General features: G+C 46.6%; 4 protein-coding genes across 4 annotated transcripts; 2 read left to right on the top strand and 2 right to left on the bottom strand.

Annotated features, from left to right (window-relative positions):
* Positions 1–4: 4 nt before the first annotated feature.
* On the bottom strand, positions 5–2,433 carry JR316_0012796 (putative prephenate dehydrogenase [NADP(+)]; the record flags this gene model as incomplete). Its single annotated transcript, XM_047898415.1, has 5 exons — positions 5–1,039; positions 1,442–1,590; positions 1,654–1,770; positions 1,831–1,886; positions 2,132–2,433. The coding sequence occupies 5 exons, from the start codon at positions 2,431–2,433 to the stop codon at positions 5–7; spliced, it is 1,659 nt and encodes a 552-aa protein (XP_047741963.1).
* A 2,303-nt stretch (positions 2,434–4,736) lies between these two features.
* On the top strand, positions 4,737–7,380 carry JR316_0012795 (putative transporter C11D3.18C; the record flags this gene model as incomplete). The annotated part of the gene is made up of 20 exons (XM_047898414.1): positions 4,737–4,941; positions 5,015–5,023; positions 5,082–5,149; positions 5,207–5,221; positions 5,285–5,313; positions 5,368–5,397; positions 5,458–5,476; positions 5,544–5,563; positions 5,632–5,655; positions 5,720–5,794; positions 5,850–6,003; positions 6,069–6,117; positions 6,180–6,251; positions 6,303–6,379; positions 6,433–6,475; positions 6,526–6,550; positions 6,607–6,680; positions 6,740–6,932; positions 7,001–7,134; positions 7,187–7,380. The coding sequence occupies 20 exons, from the start codon at positions 4,737–4,739 to the stop codon at positions 7,378–7,380; spliced, it is 1,509 nt and encodes a 502-aa protein (XP_047741962.1).
* A 192-nt stretch (positions 7,381–7,572) lies between these two features.
* JR316_0012794 (Cytochrome P450 monooxygenase 151) lies at positions 7,573–9,374 on the bottom strand (the record flags this gene model as incomplete). Its single annotated transcript, XM_047898413.1, has 9 exons — positions 7,573–7,744; positions 7,814–8,051; positions 8,104–8,278; positions 8,337–8,456; positions 8,546–8,687; positions 8,732–8,825; positions 8,884–8,967; positions 9,021–9,183; positions 9,258–9,374. 9 exons carry the CDS (start codon positions 9,372–9,374, stop codon positions 7,573–7,575), a joined length of 1,305 nt encoding a protein of 434 aa, XP_047741961.1.
* A 2,424-nt stretch (positions 9,375–11,798) lies between these two features.
* Positions 11,799–13,680, top strand: JR316_0012793 (uncharacterized protein; the record flags this gene model as incomplete). The annotated part of the gene is made up of 4 exons (XM_047898412.1): positions 11,799–11,858; positions 11,910–12,280; positions 12,334–13,291; positions 13,351–13,680. 4 exons carry the CDS (start codon positions 11,799–11,801, stop codon positions 13,678–13,680), a joined length of 1,719 nt encoding a protein of 572 aa, XP_047741960.1.
* Positions 13,681–14,180: the final 500 nt, after the last annotated feature.

Below are 14,180 nucleotides of genomic sequence, written 5' to 3'. Positions count from 1 at the left end.
TGATTCAGACAACTCCCTCTTCCTCCTCCCTCTTGATCTCACTTTCCATAACAGCTCTGATCATCTCCGCACCAACTTTCCCCACCTCCTCAAACCGCCCTTCAAAGAAGGCACGCGTCTCTTCAAATCTCCGCCTATACACCTCGAAGCTCCCAAAGCTCACACACTGACTCCACCCGCGCGCGGCACAGACAAACTCGAGGTCGTCCGCGCGGTGCCATGTGTCGTGCAGCGCGGAATGTATGGACGCCTCGAGGAGCGACGTAGGTGAAAGGAAGAGGTGCTCCGCAACACCCAGGAACAGCCGGAAGAGCGGCGTCGCGGCGAGCGAGAGGTGCGTGTACGGGTTGATGTACAGGTGCGCCCAGCAGTCAACCATAGCGAGCAATGAGAGGTGCGAGTTCGGGCGGTATCTTGATGGCGGGCGCTGTGGCTCAGTAGGTGAGGAGGAGAAGGGGGAGGACCCGTCGACGGGCGATGGCGGCGGAAGCTTCCCGAGGCTGAACCGGTCCAGAACATCTTCACTCAACAAAATAGGGCGCCGTCGCCGCCCGCCGCCCGGAGTGCTGCCCTCGCGCGCAACACCCCCAAAGACCATATCCCGTGCCCACTCCACCCGCTCCCTAAACCGCCTTTTTGCTTCCTCGCCACCACTCCCACCTTCGAGCATCATCTTAAACAGCTCCGTCGCGCTCGTCGCATACCGCTCAATCTGCACCCTCGCAGCCGGGTTCAGAATCGCAAGCCCGGCATAGACGTGCCATGCATTGGAGTATATTCTGAGTGTTAGGTTCACCTTTGCTGTTTCGATTCCGCCGACGTACAGGCCCTGCTCCCAGGGGTAAGACTGTGCGGCGGCCCATGCTGTCCCCATGCTCAAAAACGCGGCGTGTGTGACCGCTTGTGTGTTCGCGGTGACGAGGTCGTGCTCGTCGTACGACAGGTAGACGTGTCGTGAGCGCAGGGGTCGCAGGATATTTTCGACGAGAGTGAGTGCATCAGCCGAGCCGCGGTGTTTAATGAGGATCTGTCCAGGTGGCTGGTGTTAAAGGGTGTAACAAGAAAGAGGGGGTAAAGAATTAGAAAATCAAAAGAAGCAAAAATGGGAAAAAACAACGAATTAGATACACATTTTGCGTATCATGATTTCGAGTTTCCGTTGCAATCATTCAAAGGAACATAATTTCGAACCGTCGCTCTTTAGAAAGTTCCAACAAAAAGCACTAAACCAGTAACGAAAGACATATCTGGTGCAATTTGTCCTCGTCCTCGCCATCAACGAGATTACCAAATTCAACGCGCTAGCAGTGGTGATGTCATATATCGACAAGCTGGGAAAAAATTCCAAACATAGGCGACGAAATGTTACGTAGAAATGCGGGACGGATCATAATGGACCGAAAAAAGTCGCTATCAAAAGGAAACCGTCCGTCAAACTCACCAGCGGCTGTCCGAGCGGACTGACAGTCGGGCCATGTAGCGAGTGGCATGACACGATGTGCACGTCGCGCGGGAGGTATTTTTCGAACGCCTGCTTCTCAGGCGCTTTCACGGATGTCTGTCCCGCAACGATGGCATGCACTTTCGTCGCTGTCAAGATAAACTCGGTTAGATTGGGTGCGGAGGATGGGTTGATTGTCATCGGGGACGTACATGGGCCGTACTGAGCGACAACTTTCTCGATGAACTCTGCTTCGACCGAGTAGACAATGAAATCTGACGAGCGCGCTACCGCGTGTCCGTCGCGCATAGGGCAGATGTTGGGGTTTCCTAGAAGCCACCGCCGGGTCAGCACCTAAGTAGAGTACGGAATGCGCCTGTGCGACGCACCTGCGTAGTCGGCCTTGAGCTGCTCGTATTTTTCTGGAATGTCGCATACATTGATTCTATATGGCGTTTGAAAGAAGTTTCAGTGAGCATTGAGTGCGTCCTTGAGCAAAGAAGACTCGAATGAATGGAATGGAATAAGGGGCCAGAGATAGACAAGTGCAACCCGATCCAAGCCTAGTCAACGGACAAGTCCGTCAGCGAGCCGAACGACTCTTCTGCATCACATCCGCGCTGACTACTCCATCGCACTCCTGTACACAACCTATTCCGATAAGTAGCAGCACAGTGCGAGAAGACTTACTTGGACCACCCCGCATCGCCCAAATGGCGAGCATACATCCGACCCATCGCTCCCATCCCGATGAGTCCAATCGTCGGTTGTGCATTCGGCGGCGACGCGGGAGTCACGTTGGGTGAGGTGTTGATTGGAAGTGAGTCGTAGTAAGCCTTGTCTTCATCCTCTGTTGGTGGTTTCATTCCAGATGTGGATGACGGTTGAGGTTGACGCTCAGAATGCGAATCCAGATGCAAATGTGACTCGATTACACCTGCCCGTGTGGTTGTTGGGGTCGACGAAGAAGATGAGTCCAACAGCGCAGGCATAGTAGGAAAGAAGTATGCAGAGCCCCTCTGGTCTCCCAGAGTTAACACGTAGTAGCGAACTAATAAAAAGAAGAAGTATGACGAGCCGTTTTATTGATTTCTCGATCGTCCAGCCATTTCTCCAATTGGCTAGTTCTGCCCCTAACCCCAAGCCAAATTAGTAGGCCACGCGACTGACTTGAACTTTTACGTTAGACACTATCTCCTGCAACGCGTCTCATCACTTATCCTCGAAGCGCCCAATGATTCGTCGTATCCTTGGGGTTATATGTAAATTGTGCGCGTATCTTGCGATGTCCCGTGCATTGTGCTCAATGTTTAACGTTTTCTATCGATCTATTAAAGAATCGCTAGACCGTCTGAGCTCATCGAAGAGTTGAGGCTCGAAGGGATTTAAGTAAAGTCAATTATCTTCGTTTTCAGCTTACCTTGATACTGTTTGCTCGTTAAGAAGCTGGTGGATGAGAATGAAATCCCCTGGTAAAAAGTAAAAAAGTCCACGGTTTTCATACGTTGGTGACCATGAATGGATTACCCACATGCCATCGGTATCATGGACTGGGGATTTGATATGTCTAGCTACGTAATATGGCAAAGTAGTATCCATATATGAGCTATCAATAAATAATCTCTGACCTCAGATCATACCACTGTCCTTGAGAATGGTAATTACCTTACTCTATATCCCGTTTATCTTGCCGTTCATACTGATGTAGTAGGTCTCTGCGACAATCATCAGCGCATAAAGGACGAGCGGCAAGAAGAAACGCAAAAAATCACGGGAGAAGCTGTATGGTTCAATTGCAGAAGAGCGTAAAGGGGTAACTTCGTGGTCTCGCCTCTCGCTATGCTGGATACGCCGAGATGAACCAAAATGACCATGTGGATGTAGGCTTACAAGTTCGGCCGTCCTCAGGACCAGTAGAAACGACTACTAAAATGGCAGAATGATATCTCACTGTCTTCCCTGATTTGACGCGAAATATTCCTCAAGGCCAGCAAATCGGGCATTGCGAAGGCATTTGTACAGCAGGAAATCATTCGCTAAGCGCAAAATTTCCAAACATCAAGGCATTTTCTATCTAATTAGGTCTTGGTGCTATGACTGTACTCTCTCTTTTTCCGATTATACTCATACCTCAAAACCTCGCCCTTGAAACAATTGTGGTAATATATGCTCGCGTATTAGTTGCCAAGGGGTGCGTTATATGTAAAATCTTTACGGCCTTAATAGAGATGCTAAGGGAGTGGGAGGAAGAAGATACCAGCTTTAACTACACGAAACAGATGCTCCTGCGTGCTCGTATTTTCGCGTACACAGGACGAATGTGTTCTCCTCTCACTAAAATTACATGGCTGTATTCTGTGTAGAATCTTTGATACAGCTTCCATATTTCCAGAAACTCAGGAAATTTGAGTATTGAGCTATATATATAAATACAAAACTGAGTATAACCGGGTGAAAATGACGGTTTGAATGGATACATGTAATGGGTATTGACTCAGATATCTGAGTTAATTATCATGATAGTTCTCAGAGCTGATTTCCATATTTAACAAATTAAATCTTGCGCAGTTTATCCAAGACACATAGCCTGCAATTTTCAACAAAAGTACCAAAACATGCGTTCTAGCATACACTCAATGCAAGTAGCCCTTTTCATAGCCCCTGAGTGTCAAAAGCGCGACGCGCACGACGCGTCGTATCACATGATGTGGGTGCAGCTCAGGCATCACATGACACAAACAAAACGGCAAGTCTGCTGAGGTTTTCCGAAAGACAGCTTGCTATCAACCTAGTTTGCACTTGCACCCTGTCAAAATCTTCTTCTACTACCCTTAGTTCGAGATTGTGGCGAACTTGATGGTAGATTTAAATACTGGACAATCTGATCTTAAACGTTAAAGAGTCCCGACTTTGCAAGAGCGACGGCGAAAAGACGACAAAACGCTCTCAACATCCCATGCCATCGCTCGACGCCTGAAATAAAATCTGACATATCTTCCCCACAACATGTTATCGGCAAAAATGGACTGTGGGATCCACGTCTTTTTATATGTTTTTTCGCTCTTGTGACCTTCCATCGCGCGACGGTGCACCAGCGAGTTCGGAAATGAAAATGTATTGGCATTCAGTCGAGGTTACGCAAGGAGGAGGAGAAGCATATGTTCATGGATCCTGTCTATCTCCAAGCGGAGGCGAGCTCCTAGGTGTGCTAAGTTAAATTAGCCTGCGTTGGAAAGTGTTCTTTCTTTCTGTGTTCTCCTCGAACGCAACTCCCAGCTGTTACACGTCTGCAAATATGGTGGAGAAGAAATCAGAGACGGCGTCGATCGATGAGAAGCGTGTCGGGACGCCATCTGACGACTTCGACTTTGGCGGTGACTCGATGCTGCCCCCTCCCCCGACGCTGACACCCGAACAGCAGAAGAAGCTATGGCGCAAGGTCGATGTGCGGATTATACCCATCCTCGCGTTGATGTACTTGCTTTCGTATATGGATCGAGGTGTGTTATCTAGTCTTTCGACTCCTTAATTTTAGTAGGCTGATCATACTATTCTATATCCTCATTTGCGAAGGGAACATTGGTGAGCCTGGGAAGGAGTTGAAGGAAGGAGTGGAGCTTGGCTTATTTTATCGTTGTAGGAAATGCGAGACTCCAAGGATTGCAAACTCAACTACATCTAACGGGTAATCAGTACAATGTCGCGTTGGTATGTTTTTCCTCATTAATTCCTGTGGTTAACCGTATCTTACAACCCTGTTTGCAGACGATGTACTTCATTGTGAGTCTCGAATGATTCCTCGTGCATTCTTAAAGGATCACCTGAATCGCATTACATATTCAGCCGTATTGCATTTTCGAGTGTCCAGCAAAGTAGGCTTTGCAAATTCATCTACGCTATGTCGAGAAATCTGATCGTTGTCCCAGCCTCGTACTGAAGCGGTTTAGACCATCGAGGTAAGCAACATTCCTGCATCCCTCGGAAATTGCTATCTTACCGAACCTCGATATTCATAGATGGCTTCCCGGTATCACAGTAAGCTCTTCGCATAGCTTAACTTACCTCCTCGACGGACTCACACCCACCTATCATGACATCTCAGGTCGCATGGGGCATTGTCATGTGGGTTCTTCCTCTCTTGTATTTACCATCGGTTAGGCTAGCGACTCAATGTCTGTTGGTGTTTTTAGGACTTTGATGGGCCTGGTCAAGAAGTAAGAAGAGGCAATCTGGTATATGCGTTTCCACGCAGGCTAATTTGAACCGCCATAAATATAGCTATCCACAGCTGGTGGGAACGCGTGTCTGCTTGGGCATCGCTGAAGCGGGTCTATTCCCCGGAGTGGTCTATTAGTGCGTATTTCTTTCAATTGGAATGTAATTCAAACAATCTGATGGTATCGTACAGTCTAACTTTATGGTACCCCCGCCATTTGCTTCAGTTCCGTATCAGTCTGTTTTATGGTTCGGCGTCGCTCGCCGGTGCTTTTTCGGGTCTGCTGGCGTATGGAATCGGGTTCATGAGTGGAACTGGGGGTCTTCTTGGATGGTCGTGGATTTTCGTGAGTTTTTTCTGCGGATACTCCATTCGAAAAACGTGTAATTTGGCGTTCCTTATCACCACCAGATTCTCGAAGGACTTCTGACGACGATTGTCGGTATAATCGCGTTTTTCGGTGAGCCTTTTTCGCTGCTGCTATCTTGAGTTGTTGGGTTTAACCCCTATATATGCGCGAAGTACTTGTTGATTTCCCATCTACGGCCACATTTTTGACTCCTGAAGAACGTTCATTCATTATCCACACAAAGAGTTTGTCTGTTCCACGTTGTCATTAAACATAAATTGAATAGAATGGAACAGGATATGATAATTCGAGCGTTGGTGAGGAAGAACACTTCGAAATGCGTCACTTTTGGGCTGCTCTCTGCGACTGGCAGGTTAATATAACACCCTCATCACTAATTCAAACTCTAACGACTATTCCCATCAGGTTTGGGCGCATATATTAGCATATATGTCAGTTGTTGGCCCCAGTGAGTCTTGTTATTCGTCCGAGTCCATCATAGGTTTTGATGCCTCTCAGTCTATGGAATTACGCTCTTCCTTCCGTGAGCAGAACTTGTCTCTCAATAAGTAACAACGTTGGTTGATCATTATATGCCAGTACCATCATCAATTCCTTCGGACACACTCCTGCTGTCAGCCAGCTCCTCACAGTTCCTCCTTATGTTTTTGCTAGTACGCTACATTCGCCAATCCTTTTATGATTAAGTTTCGCACTGACGAATTCATTCAAGCTACTTGCGTGTATACATTTGCCCACTTTTCTGATAAGGTCAAGATGCGCTCGCCGTTTATCCTTCTGGGACTCCTCTTCTGTCTCTTTGGATTCTCAATCAGCATTTCCAATGCATCCAGCGGCGTCAAGTACTTTGGCACGTTCTTCGCCGTTTCTGGTGGATATGCTGCTTTCCCTGGTATAGTCGCCTGGTACGTTGAACGATAGAACTTTGTTTCAGTGCCTGGCTGTAATCTAAGCGCTTGCTGCATTTTCAAAGGCTGGGAAACAATCTCGCTGGGCAGTACAAACGAGGGATCGGATTGGCGATACACATTGGTGTTGGAAATTTCAGTGGAGCTATTGCTGCTAATATCTATCGCTCAAGGGACGCTCCACGCTACCTAGTCGGACGTGAGTTGGCTTACTATTGCTCAAGAGGTTTATGTTGATATAACTGATATAGATGGCGTCGAGCTAATGTTCGTGGGAATGGGTCTCATCGTCGTCCCTTCCATCGTTTTTACGTACACCCGCATTAACAAGAATCGAGACGCTGCGCAGCAGCAAGCTTTGAGCGGCGGAGACGCCACAAAGTATTCGAAGCAACAGCTTCGAGAGCTGGGCGATAGGGCTCCTGACTTCAGATATACCTTGTAACAACTCAGATGCTCTTGGGCTCATTTGTACACTTTGGTTTCGAATTGTAGAGAATTGGACTACGAGGGAATAACAATTGGAATGGAAGTAATTGGGCGTCGTTTAGTTGCGGCCAAGTACATCACTCATCTACAAGGGAAGAGGTATCAATGTTGATGAGGTATAGAGCGGGGCAAATCTAGAACTCTAAGCTCAGGTATTGCGTTTACGGAACAGGATCTTGGCGTGCATATTGGGGAACGATTGCTGTTCGAAGAATAGTTTTTTCGGATACCCGTCGTCCTTCTCAAGTTTGATGTCGTAATTTGTCACTATGTGCGCCACCATTGTCTTCAGCTCGGTAACAGCGAAGAATCGGCCAGGGCTTTCGATTGCGACGATTAGGACGGACTAGCACTGTGGAGGGGTGAATATAGAATTCATGAATACTTACCAGGCTGATCTTCCGTGTCCAAATGCGTGGTACTCCAGTGTTGGTGTTGCGAGCATCGGACGAGTGATGCCTTCCTTGGGATCTCTGACGAACCGGAAACCGTCGAAAATGTTGGAATTGGGGTAGATCGATTCGTCATGATGTCGCGCAACGATATTAACAGTTGTGTTAGTGCCCTTGGGGAGGACTGTACCGTCTGAGAACACAAAGTCCTTTAGGGTAACTCTGCTCATTGCAACTGGTTGCTTTATTAATAGTAAAACCTTTGGTGAGTAGTGGGTAGGACTTACACAGGTTCATGAAGTGATGCCTCTGCGACTCACGCAGATAACTATCCAACTTGTACATTTTCCCCAGAGACGCCTTCGACCACCCTTCTGATGCTACGACATTTTCTATTTCTTCACGGAGTTCCTTCACACTACCAGGACTCAAACATAGTTGGTAGAGGGCAGCGGTAATGGTCTGGCGCATACAGTTAAATCAACGTTTAACATAGTAAAGACGTCAATGCGAAGCTTACCGCGGTCGATGTATGGATGGCACCAAAGCTGATGAAGAGCACCCGAATGCTCATATCCTCTGCTGATATCTCTGTATTTGAGGCGCGTGCACCATCCATCAGCCAGGTAATCAAGTCATTCTGTAAATTTAGATGAGTCAAGGCGCAAGTTTGAGTCCCAATTATCATTGTTAGACGAATCCTACGTCGACACACCGCTGGCGACGCACCGGTTTATCAGGCCACTCTGCCCCATAGAGCCGTTCCTGCTCCAGCCTTTCCTCGATTATAGGTGCTAGGTACTTGGCAACCTTCCCCCTCAAGCCGTGGATATTTGTAAATGCCCTCGCTCCAAGTCTGGTATTGGGTTTCCTTGATTGAAACTAATAATTGAATTTTCGAGACAAGGGACTCACGGCCGCAGAAAGACTGGGAGGACTCGTAAAAACCTCCCTTTAAAAATTTCTATAGTCGCTTTATCGCATATCTCCAAAAATTCACGGTCATCACCTATAAATGTGGAAGGATACAGTGATCAATAGCAGAGTTGAATCCTCGAAAAACCTACAAAGCGGCTTTCCAAAAAAATATCGAGCTGATACCCTATTGATGACCTGGACCTGGAGTTCATATGCTGGCAATGCTGTCCAGTCTTGGGTATCAACTCAGTAAAGGAATTCGTGGGAATCGAGGTCATTTGCATACCATTTTCGTTCACCTTGATTGCATCCGAATAGGCGCGGCGAACTTCGTCGTGAATATCTTCAAACCGTGCCGCAATATTCCTGGTAACAGACATTCTGATAACATCGATATGATATGGGTCATCCAAAAGCTCTGGTCCCAACGTGTGTTCTAGTTGTAAATACTAGGAATGGCGTCAATTCAAGAGAAAAAGTGGTCAGTGCGACTTGTAACCTGACAGGCTTTATGATGATGCACCTCAGCAACGGTGGTCATCCCGTGCATTTGCTCATCGTTTGCCCGCCGAATGTCATCGATTTGCTGGGTCCCATTTACAACTACAAGCCACCCATCCAACGTTGAGATTTTGAACATAGAATTTGGATACTATGGATTTATATTAGTGTTTTGCTTTTAACTTGGCCCCGACACATACCCGTCGATATCCTTCTTCGGCGATCCTCAAACATCCCACCACATAGTTAAAAGAAGATATGAGTGTCAAGAAAGGAGTTGAGTGTCCAATGGTGGGAATGTGGTCGAGCTGAAGAGACAATATTAAGCATAGATGACAATGGAGGCTGAACGAACCCACGCTGCGATTGCGAAATAGGAAACGCCCGACCACAATTAGTGATAAACAGAGGAGCACACTAGTGTAGTCAATCATAGCCTTGGGGTGGTAAGATGAGGTGTGACTCTTCTTTACGCCCCGGTAATACCTATAGAATAGTCAGTAAGTAGGGGGTGATGGTTGAGAAATGTGATGTTGATTTTTTTTCGTCCAGTCAGGTGAGATGACAGCTTCCATTCATTGACGAGAATAACATCTCACGCTAATATCCCAAACCAAAAATAGTCGTTAGTTGTATTCGAATGGTTCAAAGAGTCTACAGAAGTTGGAATCCGCATATTCATCTAGTGTTTCCTACCACACACCATGCAGCAAGTCCGTAGCGGCATCAGTCGGCTATGACGCAACCGTGTTGAGCTTTCAAAATTGATGGCAAATTAGTAGAGCCAAAGCCGACGCCACTGGCTGCTACCATAATTACTTGTAAGTTCAAGGGCGTTATTTTCTTTCGAATTTACAAGCTTGGGTAGAATTATATCAGGCATATTGATCTTTCAACTGATCAACATAATTGCACTGTGTCTTCGTATGTAGATGACAGCGCCTCTCTGGTTCCAAGTTCATCTCCTCGGGATTAGGGTTATTTCTTAAAAGCCCAAAAAGTACCCAAGGCAATTTTATGAACTACTCTACATGATCATGAGGCTAGTAACCTACGGCACAGAATGTGTATAAAAATAGACTAACAAGAAGATAAACGATTTTCTTTTTGGGAATCTTTGCTTGGTATTAAATCGAAGCAGTGAAGTGTGGTAGGGTTGCCAGTTCATGCTGGACTCTTGGCATTGATTGCCATTGACTCGGAGAATGCCGGCACGACGTCGGGTTTATCTTGATTGGTCTGTCTTGTTGATAACAACCACTTTCTCTTCAAAACTACCTCCAATTTTTTCGCATCTCTGCTTCTAATGCCATATCATGCCTTATTGACGGTACACTCCATCAAATTATCTCTTTTATGTGGAAAAAAATGTATCGAATGATCTTTCAGTTTCAAAGGGGGATTGTCTGGAGCAAACCGGACAATCGTCAAGACGCGGGTTGAATCGCTCGTAAAACATCGAACCCCGTTGGAACAAATATTAAGGTATCCACATATACTCACTGCGCACAAATAAAATGCTCATGGTCGGCCTTGAGCTTGAACGTTTGAACCGTCAGGTCGACAGGCATTTTTGGACGATCAGCCGATGGAGAAATCATTCAACCTGGCATGCCATCGACACGTCAAACCTGATCATACCCCAATTCCATGGTCTCAGCGGGCTTTCGGAAAGTTTAATAACGAAACACTGGGGTCACGTTAGATAACTATCATGCTGCACGACATGCACATGGCTATGGACTCTCAGTTTGCCATTACATGGGTGAAGCATATGTGTCTCTCGGCGCCCCCATATCCTCCACCTTGCTGCCGCCTTTTCCCCATGGCCCAACATCCCCAATTTTGTATCTGGTGGTACATACCGTAAGGAATCCTATTGTTGCCCAGACCCTGGTCGATTGTAGGCCAGTTAACAGCGACATCAGAGACATCACTCAAAAAATCACAAACGCGAGTATCGCCTGGATTGCTTCCCCAAATGATCATGGAGCTCAGTCACTTGCATGTCAAGCATGCTAATATACAACAATAACACTATCATACAATAAGCATATTTTGAACCCTCTTATCGAGACTAAACGATGACTTACGGCGACTACACGGCGACTACACCTCAACAGTATCATTCGCCTGTCACTTATAATCTTTGGGCATTCGTTTATTACACGTACGGAAATAGACAGGCACGCAGAGCAGCGCGGCTCATGTGAATCTCTTCATAAAGAATCCCCCCTGACATTGACACTTTCTGGCATGAAAGCTTCCGGAAGCCTGCTGAACATGGAAGAAAAAGGACACACTCAATATCCATAGCTTGGCGGGATAGCCAGTGGCTTCGACTGACGGAGATGCCCGTCCCGAATGTGTTGTTCTTAATCCACTCGTCCGCCATAAATCATCACTTGAAAAGCAGATAGGGCGTTCGCTTTCCGTGTTTCATTGACCCTGACAAATCCATTTGCTCTTGCACCAAATAAAGGCACCACCAACTTGGAACGTCCTTATATTTCGTCCCTTAACCGCTAATCTGTATACTCCTTAATCCCTGACCACCAACGTCATGATGTGTTCATCGTTCCTTTCCCTTCCACTTGAACTTTTGGATGTAGTGGCAGAGAAGGTACGTCATCCCAGATTTTCTAACAGTAGGACCATTCACACCATTTTCCAGCTGGATCTGGCAGATATCAAACAACTGCGTCTTTGCTGCAAACGACTGGGCTCCAGTCTTGAATCTTTTACATTCCACACCATCTCTCTCAGAATTAACTGTCATAATGCGTCATCAAGCTCTGGTATTCGTAAACTTCAATACCTCGCTACTCAAAGACACTCCGGCCCTTCCAGGATGACAAAGAACCTAATTATTGATTGTCTAGCGCCGGACTACGATCCAACCTTCGAGGCGGAAAGTTATGTTAATGGCGAATGGGTAGCTAATGTCCCTCCAAAGGATCTACCTCAGGCAATCATTTCCCGCAAACAAATGAAACTTTACCTTTTCTATGCTCTCAAATCCTTGAAAAATCTCCGTTCCATTAGGTTCGTTCCCATCATTTGTCTGATTCAGTCTTTAATGACATATTTTTCTGCAGCTGGAACATACATCAGTATGATGAGCAATGGGTCCAATGTACGGTGATGAATGCCATTCAGACTCTGCCAAATCTGAGGTCTGTCCGGATCGAAGTTGATTGGGCTAGAATCCCCTTGCCTTTACATCGCTTGCGGGGTCTGCGTGATATCACAATTATCGACTCTACCATACCGTCCAACTCAGGTAACATATATGAGACGTATCAGAACTTGGGAAAGATGCTGGCTCGGTCTCCTGGGCTAGTTGGCCTCAATATTCAGAGAGGAGGCTATGACTGCACCCACGTCGACACCAGCGCTAGCCTTCACCATCTCCTCAGGTGCTATCCCTCGTCTCAAACACCCCTTCGGCTCAAACACCTCGTGATGAATCGTATGTTCGTTAAATTGGATGCGATTACGTTGCCTCATTTACATTACCTGAAATCGTTGGATCTTTCCAATGTACTGGAGCCACATCACATCACCAACATCGAGCATCTTACTGTTGATTCCAAAATCTGCTCGTCATGTACCCAGCTCCATGGGTCTCAGAAACTTGTGGGCTCCAGCGTCGATGGCATATGGGATGCTCTAACCAACCTGGGAATCGAATTAGAAGTCCTCAAAGTTCGAAAAGTCACCCAAAGTTTGTTGAACTACCTCGAATCGTATAGCGGCATCAAGAGACTACACATACTTAGCTCTGCACATCCGACTTCTCCAACAGAATATGATGCACTAGCGTCACGATTCTTCGGTACCTCGCTCGGGATGCATATTCGAACTATCGAAAAACTTGACATTGAAGCCGCTAACGAGGGGCTATGGTGCTTCGGACCACACAACATGTCCGTCATAGCCTCCTGCACCGCGTTGGTATTTTTGGGCATACCTATATGTTCCATACACCTCCAGACATTTTCATGTGACGACAAACCAGTTCTCGGGTCCGAGGATGGAGCATTTGATCCTATTGTGAGTGTTCCTTTGCTTTGAACCTCTGTTCCTTAATTAATCGTACAATTGTGCGACAGGCGTCACTTTATGACACGATTACAATCCATTTAGTGAAGATAAACACGCTGAAAGTCTCGGTTCCGTTGAGCATCGACAGATTTGAGGGATACTGGTGCGGCTACTCCGTTTCGCGTCAGTTCTCATGGGTCTGCGATACCGTAGCGGAACGGCTGTGTGCATTTTCAAACGATAAACCCTGTTATCCCCCCAGTTGTCTACCGGATATCCAGATCGGTGACAAGACCTGTAAGGAGAAGCGGCTTGCGCCCTTTGCCACCGTCCGGTCGGTGCCTGCAGTGGATGGGGCAGTACAATTTAGGCAGGCTTTTTGTTACAAGGAGACGTGATAGGAGAAATGCCGCCACTGCCAGGAGTACTGCCTTCATGCGTTTATCTCTCTATTTTAATTTACGCTTTTCTCTGAATTGTGTGCATGTTTTACTAATTTCGACTGCGAAATCCATGTTCTTTGAGTTTGCCTAATTGTATTGTACTATCGTGTAATTTTGTTATATATATAATCATACTGCATTTCGGCTCTCAATATGGCATGGTGGGATTGGTGGAAGGGATTCCACCTCTCTGGAGACTGTTCCGCTGCAGTCCGGCTTGGTCGAGGCCATTTTTCTTCCATTTCCCCGTCAACTAAAGTCTAGATCATTTAATTAAATCCCTTTTTTCATTGTACCACGGATAGTGATCCATGATGCATGAAGTATGAAGCTGTCAAAATGCACAGTGCTCATGCGAACTAATTGATTACAGTTCCTCAGCTTGAAGGGGAGCGAGATTGGCAAACGCCTATAATCAGCATCCCCGTCCAAAATTCTTAAGGGATTGAAGTTAG

The sequence above is a fragment of the Psilocybe cubensis genome, chromosome 13, assembly GCF_017499595.1.
Source record: "Psilocybe cubensis strain MGC-MH-2018 chromosome 13, whole genome shotgun sequence".
NCBI classification, from domain to species: Eukaryota; Fungi; Basidiomycota; class Agaricomycetes; order Agaricales; family Agrocybaceae; genus Psilocybe; species Psilocybe cubensis.
The sequence above is the reverse complement of the archived record's forward strand: the minus strand, read 5'-3'. Positions and strand labels throughout refer to the sequence as shown.